The following is a 19,883-nucleotide window of genomic DNA, read 5'->3' as shown; positions in this document are numbered from 1 at the left end:
ACAGGCTGATTAAACTGTAGAGTGTGGTCAGGACATCTGCCTTCTCTGAGCGGTTCAGACCCACCATGCTGGCCTCTTTGGCACCTGCTGGAAGATTCACCCAAAGCTCTCTAAGGAAGAACAAAGCCAACTGTTAGTTCTCTGTGGTTGGAGAGGGCTTCACATCCACAGAATCTGGAATCTCTAATTCGGTTCCCCCCACTCCCCCGGCCCCCAGACACTCAGGCCCTCGCTTCTCATGTGTGAATTCACCACACGGCTAGAAACAACAGGGCAACCCAAGGCCGAGAGCCGGGACTCAGGGTCCTGTCTCACCTCCAGGTACCGTGGGGGTTGCTAACTTGCTCTCTGACCCTCTCCAGGGTCACAGAGCGCTGGCCAACACCCTGAGAACTTAAGGAAGCAGGTCATAATGTGTTCAATGCTTAAGACTGTGGTGAGAAAGAAAACTTCCGGAGAGGGAACGGTGTCCCTCAGCCGAAGGGCCGTGGGGCAGGAGAGTCCGCACTGTGCGGGAGGGCTGGCGGAGCTGCCCGGTGACCTCCTGGTCTGCATGACGGCCCGGCCCCTCCCCCCGTGCTGCCCCTTCGACAGGTGCCCAGGAAGCTCAGCGCTGCCCCTCCGGCTCCCCGTGCTTGGCCGCGGGCTGACTGAGGTTTCTGTTCCCCAGGCAACCATACGAAAAAAACTGTCCCCGTTAAGGCCCAGGCCCAGCCCATACAGCTGACAGACCTCTATCCCGGGATGACATACACGTTGCGAGTTTATTCCCGGGACAACGAGGGCGTCAGCAGTACCGCCATCACCTTTATGACCAGCACAGGTGAGAGGGCGTCTGGCCCGGCTGTCCCCGGCAAGCATGGGGCATGTCGTTCTCATCCTCGGCTCCCTGCTTGTGTCTTCTCCGCGGGAAGAAGACCCACCCCCCCATTCCTCACCTTGCATGGCGGGCTCAGCTCCTCTTACATGTCGGTCTGCGGCTCCCGGGAAGACTCAGAGGTGCCGGAAGTGCATGCCAGGGGAGAGGAAAGCACGCGTCCGACCCTGTGGGGGCGAGTGGGACATCAGACGAGAGGCAGAGCGCGTAGAATGAGGTCAGAGGAGAATGCCTGGCCTCCACTGTCCTTGAGCCCAAAGGGCTTGGCGTGTGCACAAATGTGGTCTCTGCGTGTGGGTCTGGGGGCAGCCTGCCCCGTGGGCACAGGGGCTGGTTTCCTGCACGTGGGGTTAGGGGCTAGGCCCATCCAAGGGTCTCAACCCAGAAATCTTCCCAGGAACCAAACCAAGGGTCAGCATGTGTGTCACTGCCTTGCCACTGTCCTCTGTTGTTTAAAAATTCCGAGGGGTGTGCCACCAGTCATTTGGAGCTTTGTTTCGGTTTCATTTTGCCCAAGTTTGTCGTGGCTTAAAAGTAGTTGACATTTTGTCGTGCTGGGGTGGGGGAGACGCTTTCCCAGCGCTAGGAGAGTTCTGAATCTATCAGGGCTTCAGCTGTGGATGGAGAAGCTTCTGCATTGTACCCAGTGAACAGGCCAACGGGAGCTCAGGAAACGGTACAAGGTTCAGAGATCTCCCTGCTGGTCAGGGTGGCTTGCAGTCTGCAGAGCGTGAGGGCGTTGGCTTGTCTGTGTGTGTGTTTCTTTAAAGTCAGCCAGGCAAGGTGGCCAAGTGGCCAGTTTGCTAAGCCATGGGGTAAGGGTGAGTGTGGGGAAAGAGACAGAGAGGAAAGGACCAGTGCCTGACCCCAGGGACTGTCCTAGTCAGATGCAGGTTACTAGACACAACGATTAAAGAAAAAGAAACCCACAGTGGTTTATATGAATTGCTGAATGTGGACTGCTCTTCCCGTGCTGGCCTGATGAGGCTGATCCTCTGGGAGCTTGCGTCTTGAGCTCACTGCCCATGCATATAAATGCCTCGCTCCACCCCTTCTAGCCTGGTCCCTCTTGGTCTGGGTGTCCTGGCCTCCCTGTGTCTCTGCCTGTCCTGCACGTGCCCATGCCAACAAGACTCAGGGAGTCTGAGAGTCCAGCTGCTGCTTGAACCTAGCCAGGCCAACTCAGGCAGGATGTCCACGAGCAGCCAGGCCATCCTGGGATCCAGGCCAGGGGACTGGACAGTGGACTGAGCGGAGCAGGTGGCTGGACTCTGCCTGACTCAGTCGGGGTCCCCCGGTGTTGCTCACCGGTGCATGCATTTGATGTTGCTTCATTACAAACTTGAGTCCAGCACAGAGACAGAAAGCAAAGATGAGATTCAAGGATGGAGGTCCATCCTGCAGAATGCAGCAAAAGCCAGCTCAGCCTGCTTTCAGAGTTTGACTTCTCCCCATGCTGAGCCCTGGGGCTGCGGGCCAGGCTTGGGGAGAAAGCCAGAGAGAAAAGGACCAGTGTCTGCCCTCAGGGATGTCCCAGTCTGCTTTGACAGATTAAACGTGCAATACAGAAAAAATAATAACAATTGCCAATACCCTTCTGAACATTGACTTAGATGTTCATTTCTTTAAAAAAATTGTTTTTTAGTTATTTACTGAAGTGTAGTTGATTTACAATGTTAGTTTCAGGTGTACAGCATAGCAGTTCAGTTATACATACACATATTTTTTTTTCAGATTCTTTTCCATTATATATTATTACAAGAAATTGAATATAGTTCCCTGGGCTATGCAGTAGGTCCTCAGGTGTTCACTTCTCTTTTCCTGTGGTTGCTATGGAGAGGCTGGTCCCATAGCTTGCCCTTGGAGTAAGTGAGATATTTGGCACTTCCAAGTTTTCCAGACTCCTCCCAGTGTGAGCTGGAGAGGGCGGGTTTAGGACCCTTGCCCCGAGTACATACCGCTTACCTTCCTCACTGGCTGGCTGGAAATTACTATGTGCAAAGCACATAGGGAAGGAAAGTACTTTCTCTTTCTGAAGTTCATGTGTGCCTGTGAGTGTGTGTCCAAGATCCTTAGAAAAATCCACAAAGGAGTGGGTGGACTCCAGAGCCAAGTTCACAGAATCTCCCAGGTCCTTGTGTCTCATCGAAGCAAGTTTATGATCATCTCTGGGCCCAACCACTGGTCATTTAGGCAACCACAAGCCATCACTTTAGTCCATAGACTCAAACCTACCACAGTGGTTCAGGCAAGAAAACCACGAGGAACGCTAACAGGCTCCCTCCCAGAAAGACCCTATGTGGAAAGTTAATTACCTTCTTGAAGCTTTTGTAGCCAAAGAGACCCGAGGGGCCACAGACTCATAACCCTGGACTCTCAGAGACCTGTCAGCATTTCTGTCCTGGGTCGGCGGGATGGGGTGAGGCTGACAGTGGGCCAGCAAGACAGACAGCAAACTGCCTCCGACCTCAGGGACGCAGGGACGAGGAACATTAGGGGACCTAACTGTAGTCGGCCTCTTCCCGCTGTGTCTGAGAGAAACCCGGGGTGGGGCGAGGTGGGGGTGGAGAGGTGTGAAATGATGTTTAAGTGAGAGCAGGCAAGCCGGACTGCGTTTGGAGAAAGCCCATCCCTGCATACTCGGTCATCTGCCCCATTTCTGAAATAGAATTCTTCTGCCGACTTTGAGTGGCTGGCCTCTCACCCGTGGCCAAACCAGTTTCCTCCCGATTAGAGCTAGGAGTCTCGGGAACCGCCTTGCAGGGGAGTTGTCCGTTTCTGAGCGAGGCTGGAGGACGTAGCGTGGAAGTTGCACAAAATGTGGCCTCTAGTCCAGAGTGAGAGGCACTTGGACCCGTGCTCGCCTGATGAGCAGGTGCGGCCCTGGCATTAGTCCTAGCAGAAGTGGTGAGTGTCAGTGTACCCTGGCCTTTCAGAGTTGCTGTTACCGTGTGCGTTAGGAATCTGGAAACATGCTAAACGGGTCAATTAAGAATGGTGTTCGCAGACCGCGGTAACTGCCCTGCAGCCTTGCAAAAATGCCTTCCGCCATTCAGAGTCCATGTGTGGGGTCACGTGTGACTGAAGTCATCATGTCCTCCGTTTCCTTTGGTTCTTGAGAAACTAAGCCACTTTGATGGGATCTGGCTGAGCCCACCTTACCCCACATCCCACTTGGTTTTTGCTTTGTTTTTTACTGCGTATCATTGCCGTCGGTGAGTTTTTGGTGTACAGCATAATGATCTAAGATATGTGTATACTGTGAAATGATTACCACGGTGAGTTTAGTCTGTCACCACACATAGTTACAAAGTCCACTTGGTTTGAACAGCCTTCTGTGTCCAGACTTCACAGAAAATTCTTTGACCTTTGCAGTGAGGTTTGAAGGTCATGTTTGAACTTCACAGGGTACCGTCAGGAATGGAAAGCTACACTTAATTTCTAAATTGTCCATATGGCCACTTTCCTGGAATTGTGACTTCTCTCCCAAGAGAAAGGAGTCTTGTGGAGATGGCTGTCAGGCTGTGTCAGAACCAGCATTGGCAAGGTGGTGGAGCAAACAGGTCTTTGCAGACGTTAAACCAACTTCTCTGCCAAAGGTGGGGACCACCATCCACACACAGGTTGAAGTGACTCCTTCATCCCAATGCCCAGCTGGCACGTGGTCAAGCCAATATCCATGTGACCCCCAGCTGGTATCAGAAAAAAACACCCCAGGTTTACCATAGCATATTGGGATTCAAATGGTTGTTAATCAGTAAATAGTCAGTGACCACCTGTTGTGTGACCAGCATCGTGCAAGCACTAGGGGGTTTGAAGAATCTTTGATAGTCAGGACCCGGGAAAGAGAACAATTAAATGTTACATCATGTGGAGTACTTGGGGGTGAAATCAGAGTATGGAGGTTGGTGTGGGCATTTGCTGAGGCAGCCATCTGAAAACAGGAGCAGCAGATGCAAAGGCCCTGAGGCAGGACTGGGAGTGTCCTGTGTGGCTGAAGTGTACGGGATAGTGGAAGATGGGGCTGATGGAGCCCGACAGGCCAGGATACGGTATGGAGGTGTTTTCCTACTAGTAACGAGCAGCATTGGAGATTGAAGCGAGGAAGCGAGCTGATCCTACATGGGAGTTGGGAAGATCTCTGACACTGTGTGGGAAATGGCCCCTGGGAGCAGGCATGGCAGCAGGGACGGGACTTCCCCACAGCGTACCTGGGTCAGGGTAGTCACAAGCCACGTTCTGGGACTCAGCTGCTTTTCAGCCTGGGGCCGCCTGGGCAGCCAGAGCGCGGAGAGCCTGGAAGAGCTTGTTTATCAGTCTTCATTGTTTATTGAGACTATCTCGGTGCAGTGCACTTGGCTGGATGCTGCGAAGACTATAAAGACAGTGTCTCTGCCCAAAAAGAGCAAAGGGTAGGATCGCACCCAGGTACCTGCCCCCACAAAACGGCGTGTGATGCAGACCCTGGAGCATGGCAGGTCTGCCCTCTGTCTCTTGTGCTTCTTCCCCGGAGGAAGCTCTGAGTCTTGGCTCTGACTTCGTCGGCTTTCAGTTCTCCCAGGGTTGTCTGGCTCTCCCAGGGGCCATTCTGCTTGCTCTGCTGGCCCCAGGGTCACATGGGGTGTGTTCTGGCCCTCTGATCCTTCCAGTCCTCTGAGTCTTGGTTTCCATGGAAGGCTGCATCTTGGGAGGTAACTTTTGTTCTCAAGTCCATAGAAAAGAAGAAGGCAAGTGACTCCTACCCACCCCACCCCTCCCGATCCTTAACCTTAGCCACTGGTCATCCAGGACCCCATCAGATGGCCCCTGAGCTCCTGGTTCCCAGCCCCGCCCACCTGCCCCTCGCATCACGAAAGGGTCTGCCCACTTTGAGACAGGTCTACACACGTCCAGACAGGGACAGCAAGGGGCGCACTGTCAGGGGGTCTCCACGTGCAGAAGTGGTCTGGAAGCAGCATGAAGCCCCAGCCTCGCTGCCAGCCCAGCTTGGGGTACCCAGGCAGGGGCCGTCCTTGATGTCAGGGAGCACACAGCCCAGCTAGGGAGGGGAGACGTGAGGAAGCACAGGGCATCTCAGGCATCTGCACCCCGCCTGGGACCCACTGCCAGGAAGCCTGACTGGCTTCAGGGCTGTGCTGAGGGGAAGAGTCCCTGCCCTGGGCTGCGCAGGCCCACGAAGGTGTTCTTACAGGGTTTTTGCCATGAGACCACTGCCCCTGTTCCCTGATGGGTAGCGTGCCGGCTCCCGTTTCTTCACTCCTGACTCGTCCAGGGGGCATCGTAGCCAGTCCTTGGCCTCCCTCAGTCCCCACCAGGCTGGGCCCAGCCGTCTGGTGTGCAAGAATGCCCGGCCTCATCCTTAGGGAACTTCCCTTCCTAAAGGGCCTGCTCAGCCTTCTGCTGCTTATTCTACTCCCTGCCCCCCTTTCCCTGCTTCTTTTCTGACCTTTTGACCTTGGCTTTTTAATTACTTTCTCTCTGTCCCTGTAGCAGGGTAGTTAGGGCCAGAGGGCTGCTGGGCGGTAGCATCAGGCCGCAGGAGCAACCCGGACGTGAAGTAGCTGAAGTTTTTCCCTCACCTCCCCGTCCTCCCCTCCTCACCTTCTCAGTGTGAAATCAGTCATGCGTTTGCTTCTGGCCCTCCCCCCCCAGCTTACACCAACAACCAGGCGGACATCGCCACCCAGGGCTGGTTCATCGGGCTTATGTGTGCCATCGCACTCCTGGTGCTGATCCTGCTCATCGTCTGTTTCATCAAGAGGAGTCGAGGCGGCAAGTACCCAGGTGAGACGTGTGGGAGGAGCGGGCGTGGAGGGCGGGGCCAGCCAGCTTTCCTATGAGCCACCACTGAGCCCAGGTCCCTGGCCAGATCTGGGGGGCGCCATTCTTTCAATGAGCACAGCCCTTGCCAAGCTTGGACATCCAGTCCTCTGGCCTGTTCTGTGTGTCTTAGAGTTGCCAGAAAGCACTTGAGTTAATTAAGCTCGCCTGAGGTGGGCGGATGGTGCAGTCCAGGCAGCCAGAGAGGGGATAGAGGAACCCTGGCTCCCATGAAGAATGGCCTTCCCTCCCCTGACTCACCACCCATCTGCTCAGTAATTGGCTTTTTTCAGCCTGAATCTCATTAGGATCCTCTGTCCCAGGGAAAGAGGAAGGAGAGATGCATTTTCTCTAACCATGAGACAGACTGGAGCGTGGTGGGGTCTGAACAGAAGCAGCACATCATGGGAGGGGCTGCAGAGCTGGGCCCTCAGCGCGACTGGGTGGAGATCACAGATACCTGAACAGAGGGTCAGATGCTCCGACGTGAGGAGCAGGCAGAGGCTGGGGGTGGGGTGCAGCGATAGGGACCCTCAGCCCTTAAAGGGCTTCGGGCTTCCGCAGAGTCCCAGAGAGGCATTTCTCTTCTGTGGCCTCAAGATCGTCCAGCCCAGACAAACCAAGGTCAAGGACAAGGACCTCTGGCTTTTTTGTTTCTGGAAATATTGATTGTTTTTCAAACAGGGGCAAGAAAGCCATCTGTCTGATGGGGTGGGTAGGGTGACAGGAGACAGGATAATGGATCACCCTGAGACTGAAAGTCTGGCTGGACTACAACATGAAATTGCTCCCTGCCCCTAGAGCCATTGCCAGACACACCCTGTGCTCCCCGGATGCCAGCTTCTCCCGCTCTCCGTGAACAAGTCCTCCCCCACGACCCCCTAAAACTCAACTCGGAGCGGAGATTCTGGTTTCTTTTCTCCCCTGCCACATACCCGCAGGCCCTAGGATTCTAAAGAGTCGTGCCTCTCCTTCAACTGAGGGAGGGCAGGAGTTACACTTCTTTATTGGTGAATGATGGGTTTTGTTTGTTTGTTTGTTTTTTGCTTCGTTGTGCTGCATTGGGGTTGTTATCCTTCTGTTAAGAGAGAAAGACAGAGTCAGGGAGAAGGGCGGCCTGACGGAGTTCACTCCCTGCTCCCAGTGGAACTGGAACACCTGAGAACTGATCAAATAAACCCTGAGCCTCCTCTGCCCATTCCAGAAAGTTCTTCTTACAGCTAATCTTTCCTCCAGCTGCAGGGGAAGCCCCTAGTCCATCAGGAAGATGAGTGAACCAGGATCCGTGTGGCCTGGGCTCCTCTCTGGACTTTGTTCAGTTACTAATTAGTTATGTGACATCTTCAAGGTCTCGCTTCCTAAAATAGGGGTGATTTTCCAGCCTTGTACCTCGGAAGGAAACATTCAGAGTCATTCACCTAAGTGTCTGCTGTGTGCCAGGCCCTGTGTTCCATGCTAAGGACACTAGGAGAGGTGACCTGTCCCTCAAGGACATCACAGCTGGCACAGTAGGAGGGTTGCAGCCCAGTAAGACAGGGCCCTGGAGGACCCAGACACAACACAGGGGAGGCGTGGGACAAGGGAGTCACACAGAGGTCAGAGTTAGGGGAGCACCTTCCATTCCAGTGGTGTGTGTGGAACGTCCCCTCTGCCCAGGGCGCTCTGCTGGGAGCTTTGAAGAAACACGCAGCTCCCCATCCTCAAGAGAAGAACTGGCATTCCGTTACGGGCATAAGAAACGTGCACAAAAAAATTATAACACAGAACAGGATGAGAAAGATGCCAAGGAAAGACCACATCCCTTTGGGGTTTGGGGAAGACCTCATGGAGAGGTGGTGGGGAGCCGCGTGGGAGGTTTTCGTTGTCAGTGGAGATGGAAGGAAAGAACCAGTGATGGGGAGGAGGAGGCAGATGCTCTTGGCAGCTGATTAAATGTGAGAAGGAAGAACAAGGCGGGCACCGATGTGCCTTTTTGGGAGGGAGTCACTGGACCCAGAGGCGGTGTCTCCTGGAGGAACGGTCAGGGCCCAGCGGAGCAACAACACCCTTAATCATCTGTGTCTCTTCTTCTCTTACTGACCAAGTGCGAGAAAAGAAGGATGTTCCCCTTGGCCCCGAGGACCCCAAAGAAGAGGATGGATCCTTTGATTACAGGTGTGTGATCTCCTGGGCTCCTGCTCACACACAACACCCCGCTGTCGGGTGGGCTCTCCCCACTGCCCCGGAGGCAGCCCCCTCCCCTCCAAGCTGCTCAGCCGGCCTGAGAGGCCACTGCATGGATGTCCCTGCCCGTGGGGCTGTCACCTCTGCCTCTCTGATAGCGCCCCACTGCCCAGCCCAGGAGGGAGCACTGCCCAACACACATACACTCATTTGATGAACAGCATTTCGTTCATTCAACCACACAACTCAGATTAATACTTCATTCTTTATATGTGTGTTTCCACCTTTTTGCTCTGAGAGTGGGTTCCAGGCCCCCCCTGCTGTGCAGTGAGCTCTGCTCTCGGTTTCCTCCCTGCCCACACTCCACCCTAACCCTGAAGATGATGACCCAGGAAGTCACATTGTCCTAAAGCCTCGACTAGGTGAGGGATGGAGGCCGGGGGAGGGCAGGGGCGTGGTGTTCCAGGCCTTCTCCTCACGAACGGGAATGACCTCTCTGGGCTGCAGCCTGGAATAGGGCTTGGCGAGGCATCTGGTCCAGGGCCTGTGTCCCAGATGAGAGGACCGAGGCGCCCAAGATTCCCGCACTCGCGCCCCTGTGAGCTCGTGGCAGAGCTGGAGAGGCCAGGGGCCTGACGGCCAGCGACTGCCTTTGTCCTGTGCCCATGCTCCCTCTCAGATCTGGACGGGCCTTTGTATCTGGCTTCCCGAAGTTGTAATCTGTCCATTTTAATGGCAAGTGCACTTTGGGCAAAGGAACGATGCAGAGTGGGTCGTGGAAGTCTCATTCCCAGACCAAGTGTGAAGGGAGGAAATGCTTTGATCAAAGCCCTCCTTCCCCACCCCCACCCCATCATCCTCTGGGACCAAGTTACCCCATCGTCCTCTGACCTCGCCTTATCCTATCTCTGGCCTCTGCCACTCGCCCATCAGCAGCCTCTCTAGCAGGATCAGACCAATGGGCAGCGGAGCCACTGCGCACATAGGAGCCCATCTGGTGGCTTATAGACAGCATCTATCCATCCAGTCCCTGCATCCCCGTGAGCTCCCCAAAGGGCAGGTGAGAGAGGCCCACCCCCGGCTGTCCTCAGCACCCCTGATGGGGCCCAGCTTCCCCGTGGGTCGAGAGCTACTCCCTGGCCATCAGTTCTAAAGGCCTTCTCCCCTCAGCGCAGCCCAGGATGGGGTGAGGATGTCCTCAAATAAAGGGCTGAGTAACCTGAGCTGTGAGAAGCCACTTCCGCAGGCACCTCTGCTCCCCCAGACACCAAAGCTGTCAAAAACACCTGCCTCCTCCCCACTCCAACCTTCTGGCCCATGGACACTGAGGCTGGGCACACACGTGGTGGCGCATGCATGAGCTCACGCACCGTGCACACACATGTACACACACACACACACGCCCTTTGGCTTTGGCTCTGAGGAGGCCTGCAGTGCCCATCCGAGAGCCCCCACTTGGATGAGTCCAAGAATCTGAACCTGGGAAAGGGCTGAAATTCACACATTAGGGGTAAAACCAAGTTTCTGGGTGGGACAGGCCAGAGGGCCAGGCAGATCGGCTCACCCTGCTGTCTGGCGCCACGCTGCCCGTGCACCTCTCTGGTGGGGCTCTCTCTGCTTCTCTCTCCTTGTCTGTCCACCTGGTTCTCGAAGGTCTCCTGGAAGGTAGGCTGAGGTGGCTAGACCCTCGTCATTTGGCTTCTTTCAAGCTTCCCTTAGGGGAGGTCTGCTCTTTCCAGACCTCGATCCCCTTTCCCCGAGAGAACTGGACACATGGAAACCCCTCCCCCTGCCTCCCACCTGGGCTGGGCCATCCTGTCCAGTGGTTGCAGTTAGCTTGGGGGGCCTGGAATTCCTGAGAACCACATAGACACGATTGGCACGTCCTGCAGGGGGTGTGGAGGGCTCTGGGGGGAGGGTGCCTGTGCGAAAAGATTGGCAGGTGGGGTACGGAGCCTGGCCATTAGAATCTACTGATTCTCAAAATGTAAGTTCCGCCGCCTGAACTGATGCAGCCAAACCCGGAGACCCACTCGCCTCCCTTGGCCGCCTCCCCCACGGCTCTGCCATCACAGAACACAGTCAGGCCGGGTAATGGGGCCACAATCGCTCAGCGCGTGGCAGGAGTGGGCTGAGAGCTTTCCATCTACTGACGCCCAGCTTCCCCGGCTCTGGCTCACCGCCCTCCCCTGCCAGCTGTCTTTGCCCAGCTCCGAGGTTAGAAGCGAGAACTCACTGCTCACCACAATGGCAACTCAGCCATCGTTTGCCGCAGGCCCAGGGAGGGCTAAGTGTGGCCTGGGGCAGGGGAGGGGGTGGGGTGTCAGCTCAGACTGCCTGGCACCGCCGTGGTCCTGTCTGCTGGGACCCAGACTCCTACTGCTGGTCCGGCTACCTCCTGCCTGGGACCTCGTCTCTCTGAAGAACAGCCAGCAGCACCTGGTCCCTGCCTCTGAGCCTAAAAGAGCAGAGTTTTCCAGCCAGGGAAAGGGATGCGGTGCCTGAGCAGATGTCTAGCCCACTCGGGGTGCCTCACTTCCTGGGGGCACAGTGGGCTTCTCAGCGGGTAGATGCCTCTTTAACTCCCAGCTCTCTTTGCACAAAGGGAGCTTGAGGGCAGGGCCTGGGGCTGGGAGGACCCTCTGAGCCGTGCTAGTTTTGTCTCAGGTGGCTGGCCCCTCCTCCCTCTTCCCCTTGCTAGCCCCTAAGCAGCAGTGTCTGTTTGTATATGAACCAGAGCTGAGAGTAACACCACCAAGACAGAGGAGGGAAAAGGCTTGGGAGAGGTTTGTCTCTTTAAGGCCCAGACCCTTGCTTTTTGCCAAGGGCAGAGCTTTCCAGATAGAGTCTCAGATTATGGAGAGTCAAAGCTAGTTGAATCCTCTTGCTGGAGGAACTGAGGCCCAGTGAGAAAGAGAGGCTTTCCCAAGGCCACAGAACCACACAGTGACACCTCGGGACCAGAACGCCAAGTCCTTGACAGCCCTCAGTCCTTGACCCTTCCTGTCCCGCCTGCTCTACAAGCAGCTGGCTGTGCCTCATCATGGGGCAGTGTCCTCTGCCTGCTCCCGCCCCAGAGAGCAGCCCACCCCCATGGAGAGGACCCCAGACCAGGCGTCCAGGAGTTTGGCACCATCCCAGCTCTGCTCCGCATTCCCCCTCACCTGGGAGAAGATGCCGTCCTCCCTAGGCCCCAGCTTCCCTTCTGTAGAACTGGCCGGCCAGGGAGGGCGATGGAGGGCTGGGCTGGGTCAGCCCTGGGGTCCCATCCTCTGAGCTAAGGAGCACTCATGCCTGGCAGGAGGCTGGAGGCCCTCTCCCGCCCCACCTGGGCTTGGGCTGCACTGGGTGGGCCGGCCCTGATTCTCTGTCTCTCTCCGGCCAGTGATGAGGACAACAAGCCCTTGCAGGGCAGCCAGACATCCCTGGACGGCACCATCAAACAGCAAGAGAGCGATGACAGCCTGGTGGACTATGGCGAGGGCGGTGAGGGCCAGTTCAACGAGGACGGCTCCTTTATCGGCCAGTACACAGTCAAGAAGGACAAGGAGGAGACAGAGGGCAACGAGAGCTCGGAGGCCACGTCGCCTGTCAACGCCATCTATTCTCTGGCCTAACGGAGCCCCCGAGGCACAGCCACTACTTTGCAAGTGGGAAGAAGGGAGAGGGGGAGACGAGCCACTGCAGACCGACCACAAAGCCGCCACCACCTTCAGGGACAAGGGTACCACAGGGACGTCTGCCAAGCTGTGAGGATCAGTGCCCACCCAGCCAACCGCTAGCCCCCTCCCGATGACCCCCGGCATCCCGGGGTGCCAGCTGTGGGCGAGCTGGAGCCATGGCTCTGCCGGAGGGAGCCCGGGTCCCTCGCTCAGCCTCACAGCCACCCCGAGCCTCCACCCACGCTGCCCGCCCTCGGCCTCAGCACAGCTCCTCACCAGTTTCTCTTGGTTACAGTACTTCTCGTTGTCTTTTATTTTCGCTTTGTCCATCTTCCCTTCCAAACCCAACATTTCCCTTTCCTCTTCCCTTTGAAGAAATGTCCCTGGAAAAAGAAAGAACAGGTGGATTCTCCCCCAGGAAACTGCAAAGATAGGCAAAAAGGACGGACCGTAAACGAACATAGTATTCAAACCGCTGCTGGGCCAACGTATTTCCGAAGGATGCCTTTCTCGCCGTATGCCTCCCCGGGCCCCCAGCCCATCTGCCTCAGCCTTGCCGGTTTGCTGAGCTGGGCTTGGCTCTCTTCTGGAAAATGACAGTATTTTTGGCAGGGAGAGGGTGGGCAGGCCGCCTTGCCTGGCTCTGGTTCAGCTGGGAGGTGGGCTTACCTCTTGCTCCTCGCTCTTCCCCTGCCCCTTCCTCCAGAGTGTCCAGCACAAGAGCTGCGCTGACTGAAGGAGTTTGAGGAACAGGAGTGGGTGATGACGGGAAGGACTTCAGCTCTGGTGACCGTGTACCTCAAGCAGAAGACAACCAGGCATCTGGTCCCTGGGGAGCTGTGCCCACCTCGAGAGACAAGGACAAGGGCTGGGTTTGGGCTTCCTTCCTCTCCATCAGTGAAACTCAGGACGTGGGAGAGAGGGCCACGCCCACTGGGTCCAGAGTCGAGGGTGCCCCCTACCTGGCGGGGTCCGCGCTGCCCTCCAAGAGCTGGACCCCTGTGATGTGAAGTGTGCTGCTTGGGGGTGGAAAGCACTGCTCCCACTGTCGTCTCTGTATGATGTTGAAACCGGTGTCTTACCGTGTGTGGATGGGGCCCTGCTGCCCCCGAAACTGGGCTGCCATGTCCTTCCCTTCGGGTGTTCACACATCAGGAGACCCCTGCAAGAGCGCGGCACCAGCAGGAAGACTCAGTGCTCTTCGAATGCCTTATGCAGCTCTGACCTGTCCCTGCAGTTCCCAGCCCCTCCCTGCAAGCCTTGACGCCTCCAGGGACGTCTGTCTCAAGGAGAACGGGGCGCCCTATGCAAGTGTCACAGCAGAGCCAGAAGCAGCCTCTCGAGTCGTGCCCAGCAGCCCGTTGCCCCAGATGGAAACACTCAAGGACCTACAGTTCTTAGAGACCCAAGGCACCGCCTTCATCCTCCCCACCTAATCCATTTTAAAACCAAAGGTACCTAGCCTCAGAGAGAGAGAGAGATCTTGAGCCTAAGAGTAACCCTTCAGCTGTTGCTGCAGCTAGCGTCGGTTTCAGGAGGGTGAAGCAGACCCCCAGGACTGGACCACCTGCCACAGACACAGCTTCTGATTGGAGCCTCCAGCTGCTTGCCAGGGAGCCTGGGCAGGAGCAGGGCTGTATCTTTCAGAGATTTTATTGAAGCATCATTTGCCAGAAGTTCAAGCCGCAAAGGTATTAGCAATGCTTGCATCACTTAATAATCAGTCAGCTGAAGGTCAAGCCCGCTGACACACGTACTCTGTCTGCAGGTAAGAAAATGTAGCCCGGAGCTGAGCCAGTTTTGTTTGAACCTGAGAGCGAGTAACCGTCCTTTGGCCCAAGCCGTAGCCAGGTGTGCTGCCCAGAAGCCTGAGGGGCAGCTCTCTCTTGGCGGAAGGGGGCAGGGTGAACAGTAGGGGGCTAGGGAGCCACTCTGGGGTCCCCTCCCCTGGTTTTCTTCTGACACCTGCCTAGATCCAGCTGGGCATTCCTGCAGCCTAGGCCCAGCCTCCCTGAAGGGACTGTCAGGGAAGTGTGCCTGTGACCTGAATGAAAAGACTGGCTTTTCCAGAAAACACTCTGGAGCTGAGCAGAGTCATCAGTTTCTCAGGCCCTCATCCCACACTGCACCCTCTGCGCCAGGGAACTCATTGCACCAGAAACAGGCTCTTTGGGCCAGAAGGACTGTGGGATGTCGTCACACCCATCCCCTGCCTCTAGAAAGTCCCCCACACAACTGACAATGGGGGAGGGAGAGAGGGAGGGCTCCTGCTGCCAGAGGGTCTTGGGCAGAGGCGAGTCCTCAGCCTGTCTTTGCTCCTTGGCTGTGCCCTGCCAGGCCCCGTACCCCCACTTTGCGTACAAAGATAGTGCCGTCAGCCCCCTCCCAGGTCCGTCTTGCTGAGATGTACCCATCCCAACACGTGATCACGACTTTCCTGGCAGGCAGGAGCAAACCCGGGCCTGAACAACCAAGTGTACCCCAAGCAAAGACGGCAGGTGCTCAGAGAGGTGTGTGTGCTGCAGGGCGAGGGAGGCAGCCCCCGCCAGGAAGAGGAAAGTCGATTTCCCATGGAGCCCAGAGTCCACCCGGCTCAGTGGGAAGGCAGTATTGTCCAGCACTCCCTGCCGGCTGGGGCTCTCAAGCAGCCACCCCAAACATACCAACAACAGTGCCAGGAGAGGGCGATTCCACTGGTGCTCCGGCCTGTCTGCAGGGGCAGGAGGCGTAGGTCATCGCGCAGTGGCTCCAGGAATTCACTGCCTGTGCTGTGGTCTCACATTCCGTGCTCAGCCGGCAGGGCTGCGGCTTCCTGGGCTCTCAATTGTCCTCTCGTTCACTCAGCACATACTCTTGAACAGCCAGTCTGAGCCGGGGACACCACGGTGAATAGTCAGGTGTGGCCCCTGCCGTCACAGAGCTGGCAGTCCTGGGGTGGAGTCTGGGGACACCGTGGGCACTGACTGGCAGCGCTCTGAGTGTTTAAGCCGCCAGTGGCTCCAGGCTCAAAGGGAGGAGCTTTGGAGGGAGAACTGGGTCCGCAAGGCTGGGCAAGGCAGGGACAGTCCTCCTTCCTCAGCTGCTTTACTCTGCCCCTTGGGGCAAGATGCTTAACTTGTCTGTATTTTGGTGCCTGCGTCTCCCCTAGTCAGCCCCTCCTTTGAATACCTCTCCCCACAGAGGGGCGGGGCTGGTGTCCCGGGAGTACGCCCCTGCAGGGCCAGGGGACAGCTGCCGCTCTCCCTACCTAGGTTATGGTGAATGTGACCCTTCTTTTTTCACCTTGCTTTTGAGGAGATGGTTGAGTTTAAACTAAAAACTAGCCCCTTCTCTCTGCCCTGAGGGCTTGGAGGCATCTGGTCTACCCCCTTCCTGGCAAGTCCCAAGGCTTAGAGAAATGTCTACCTGTCCTCAGGGCCACAGTGCCATTTCTACTCACCCTGCAAGGGGGATCCGCAACCTGGGCCCAGATGATGCTTTCGTAGTTTCCCTGAACACAGCTAGCCTTAGTAAAGGGTGGAAACAGATCTGAGGACATTTGTGGGTTTTCCAGCTAAGGGACCACCTCCCTGCACGCATCCAGCACCCACACAGGAACACGCCCACACGGACACACGCACACAGCAGACCGAGGTCCCATTGCAGGGCCGCACTTTCAGGGAGAACAGTCCAGATTATGTCCTTGTCTTGAAGTGGGTGAGTCCACAGCCAGGCCTGCTGGAGGTGAGATGTGACAAGCTGTGTGGTGCAGTGCCCAACTCAGGGCGGAGGGGAGGGGCTGCCCACACTGCGCCCCATTTGGGCGATTGCTGTGGGCAAAACCAAGAGAGAAAGAGTCTGATCAAAGGGGAGGGAACCTTCCCCAGGAACAGCACAGGCAGCAGATCTTTAAGAGCCCCAGTCACAGGGCAGCCCAAGCAACACACTCCTGCCTCAGTCTTTGCAAGGCTGCTCCGCAAACACACTGAAGCGGGAAGGCCTCCCAGGCTCTCAGCTGGAGGGAGCTGGTGCCAGGAATCACTTCTTGTGGGCGGGCACAGAGCACTCTCCCCACTGGAGACACCCCGGCCGCCACTCCAGCAGCCCCTGCCACACACGCACAAGCCCATGGTTGTAATTTGGTCCACCCTGTTAGATCCTCTGGAAAATCACCCTGTGGATTCTGGTTGAGCTTTGCTTGATGGCTTAGGAATAGCATATAAGGAAGCGCCTGATATTAAAAAAAAAAAAATCAGAGGACTCAAACGAATGAAACAAAGAGCTTGAAATGTCATGAGGACACTCAGTGCCCTGGGCAGAGCCCAACTCCTAGGCAGCCCCGATTTTAAACCAGGCAGGGGCCACCCCATGGGAGTTCAAGCCAACCTGTGGCTGTCCCCAGCCTACCCAGCTAACCCTTTCCTTCCCTCCGCTACTGAGTATGGGCCTTCCTGTGACAGGTTCCAAGAGGAACAAAGGGAAAAGAGGATAGCCATCCAGGGAAGCCACTGGCCCCCACCAGTGTCTCAGTCCACACCCGAAACCAGTGCTCCTCTATCAGGATGTTAGTATTAACTGGATGCTTCGTAACTGTAGGGATGGAAGTGAAATGGACAAAAAGGTCAGATTAGGACAGGGTCAGATTTCAGCGTGCAGAGGAGTCACAGAGCTGATCTAGTTGCCGGGACTCGTGGTACGCTAAAATCTCAGGACTTGCTCGAGGTCACACAGCTCGTGAAGCAAGGTGAGGTTAGGGCTTGAACTCAGGCCTCTGACTCCTTGCCCAGTGTTCTTTCATCTCACCGCAGCTGCCGCCCGGGAAACAGAGGTGTTACTTAAGATGTATCCTGCTGGTTCACTGTCTCATTCCTCTTTACTGCTTCTCCCACATCCCCCTATACCTCCCCAAACGAAAGACACAGAGGATTTTCTGAGTCCAAGAGCAGTCAGTCTGTGCCAGCCGCTGGTGAGCCTGGCTGGGCTGTTAAGGGGAGACCCAAGCCAGGACCAGAGAGTGACAGCTGACTGGTGTTTGTCACTGTGAAGCCTGCACTGTACCCTAGGGTGGTGTCTCTCGCTTCGTGACGCATCGGGCCACCAGCATGCAGTGTCCCTCGGGAGAACAGGAGTGGAGGGCTCTGTCCCCTCCACCCATGGCCGCAGGGTGCCGAGGGGCAGCAGGGCCCGTGGAAGCTCTGCCACCCAGGGATCTGCTGGGCTGGAGTTCAGCACATGTAAAGACTTCAGTGAAGCAATAAACACAAAAATCTGGGAGAAGAAATCCAGAATTTTGTGCACTTCTCTGTTTCTTTTTCAAAAAGGATGCAGATCAGATGACCCTGACCTGTTCCCTTTCCTGATTCCCAAATTCGACGGCTTCAGTCAGTGTTGTCCCTCTGCCCGGCTCCCAGCTCTCTTTGCCAACCTCACATTCCTCCTGCACTGAGCATCAGTCGCCTGTGACGTGGCCGCCTTCTGTCCTGGTCCCACCCGCACCCACACTGGGCCCCGCAGGATCTCTTGCCCTGCACCCTTCCCCCAACACACACACATTTTCCAGTTTGTTCGTTTCAGCGGGAAGTCTCCCAACGTCTCCATCCCTTCCCACATACCCACACACCCACAAATTGGTCTGATCTTCTTTTCATTGGTTAAATATTTAACTCGCCATGGCACACCTTGTTTTAACCCCTCTCACGTCACGTTCTTTCCTTTTGCGAGTTATTTTGCATTAACCAACGTCAGCGACAGATGAGTATCTGAGGGTGTCACGCACGACCTTCAGCAGGGAAGGCTTCTGGGCCGTGGAGGACCATCTAATACGTGGACTTATAAACTGACTGCATGAGCAATGAAAAGGCCAAATTATTTGGAATTTTTTTTTTGTTGAATCACTGTAAAAATAAAAACTGATTTCTTTTGTATAGAGAACACTAAACGTATAATAAACGTTGTTCAAAATGAACTCTGGCCATGTAGTTTGTTCATTTCCTTCCTAGGGAGAAGAGGGATGTTGGGGGCGGTTAATGACAGAAATGGGCACCAGTCAGGATAACGCACAGAATTCTGTGATACCGGCCCCCATCTTGAACTTAGTCTTATCTTGGAGAACTTGTTGGCACAATTTGTGTTTTAAACATAGAGGGACTGGTATAGGGATGTGTACAGCCATAGAGACACCCTTGATTCAACACAGCTGCATGTGTGCTTGGGCACCACCACTTCTTACGAAGTTCTGTGTTGGGACGTTGGGAGAAGGAAAGACGTGCAGTGATGCTCTGCCTCCTGGCCGCTCCTCTTTTGCTCCCCTGCCCTGAGACGGGAGAACACTAGCGTATGCCCTGCCTTGTGCCTGGCACAGAATAGACATTTAATATTGTTGAAAGAATGAATAAAACTGCTTACAAAAAACCCAAAAACCCCTCCTAACAGACTGAGGAATCGCAATCCACAAGCAACTGGAGAAGGGAAAGAAACAGAGGGCGGTGTTGGTTAGAGACTCTGCTCGAGCTTCCCCACCCCTCCTTTCTTGAAACTTTGGCCTGTAGTTGTGCAAATTCCCACTGAGGAGTGACCCACGACCATTGGCCAGGCAGGGTGCATGGTGAGAGACGCACCCGGACGTGGTAAGCCCCCGCCCTTCCCTCAGGGGAACAGAGAGGGGGCCCAGCTGAGCGGGGGTTCTGTTGTGTGGAAAGATAATGAACGGTTTATAGGCAGTAATGGAAAATCAGGGCTAAAAGTTTCCCATGCAAATGCAGACTCAAATCTCTTGGTCAAAGAACCACCAAGTAACTGCCTAACTCACCTGTGTTTATTCTCCCTTCAGAAGTTCTCAGAAAAGATCATTGACTTGGGTTATTGCTTCATTAGTTTAAAATAAGACCTTGTTTCCAGGTCTGGCTCCTCCTGAATCATTGAGTGTATCACACACCAACCCTAAACCTTCCCGTTCACTTGTTAGAATACAAGAAAGGTCTTATCAATCTCAAGTTCACAGACTGTCTCAGAAATTTGCCCTTCATGTCCACTGCACTGTCCCACTGTTAGTCCAGGATCTCTTCCAGAATGGACAGTGTCATTGCCTCCTGTGGAACAATTAATCCCCCTTGAAACTGCAACCAAAAGGATCTTCTAAAATACCAATCTGATCATGTCACTCCTTTCCTTGAAACCTTCAAGTTTGCTTCAATACCAAAGTTTGTTACGATAGGATAAAATCTAAACTCCTTGATTTGACATGTTAGACCTTTCATGATCTGACCCTTACCTCTGCAGCCTCATTTTTGTTTTAACCACTCCTCACATATACACTAAATTCTAGCCATTCCAAGCTATTTCCAGCTCCCCTGACTTGCAATAATTTCTCATACTTCTCAACT

General features: G+C 55.3%; 1 protein-coding gene across 1 annotated transcript in view; it reads left to right on the top strand.

Annotated features, from left to right (window-relative positions):
* NFASC (neurofascin) overlaps positions 1–18,471 on the top strand; it is a 175,411-nt gene extending 156,940 nt beyond the window's left edge. Inside the window, exons 28-31 of the mRNA XM_072948373.1 lie at positions 671–823; positions 6,530–6,661; positions 8,782–8,851; positions 12,246–18,471. Of these exons, the coding sequence (XP_072804474.1) occupies positions 671–823; positions 6,530–6,661; positions 8,782–8,851; positions 12,246–12,477 (587 nt within the window). The 3' untranslated portion in view covers positions 12,478–18,471. The remainder of the gene's footprint in view (positions 1–670; positions 824–6,529; positions 6,662–8,781; positions 8,852–12,245) is intronic.
* Positions 18,472–19,883: the final 1,412 nt, after the last annotated feature.

Source organism: Vicugna pacos, chromosome 23 (genome assembly GCF_048564905.1).
Source record: "Vicugna pacos chromosome 23, VicPac4, whole genome shotgun sequence".
NCBI lineage: Eukaryota > Metazoa > Chordata > Mammalia > Artiodactyla > Camelidae > Vicugna > Vicugna pacos.
The sequence above is the reverse complement of the archived record's forward strand: the minus strand, read 5'-3'. Positions and strand labels throughout refer to the sequence as shown.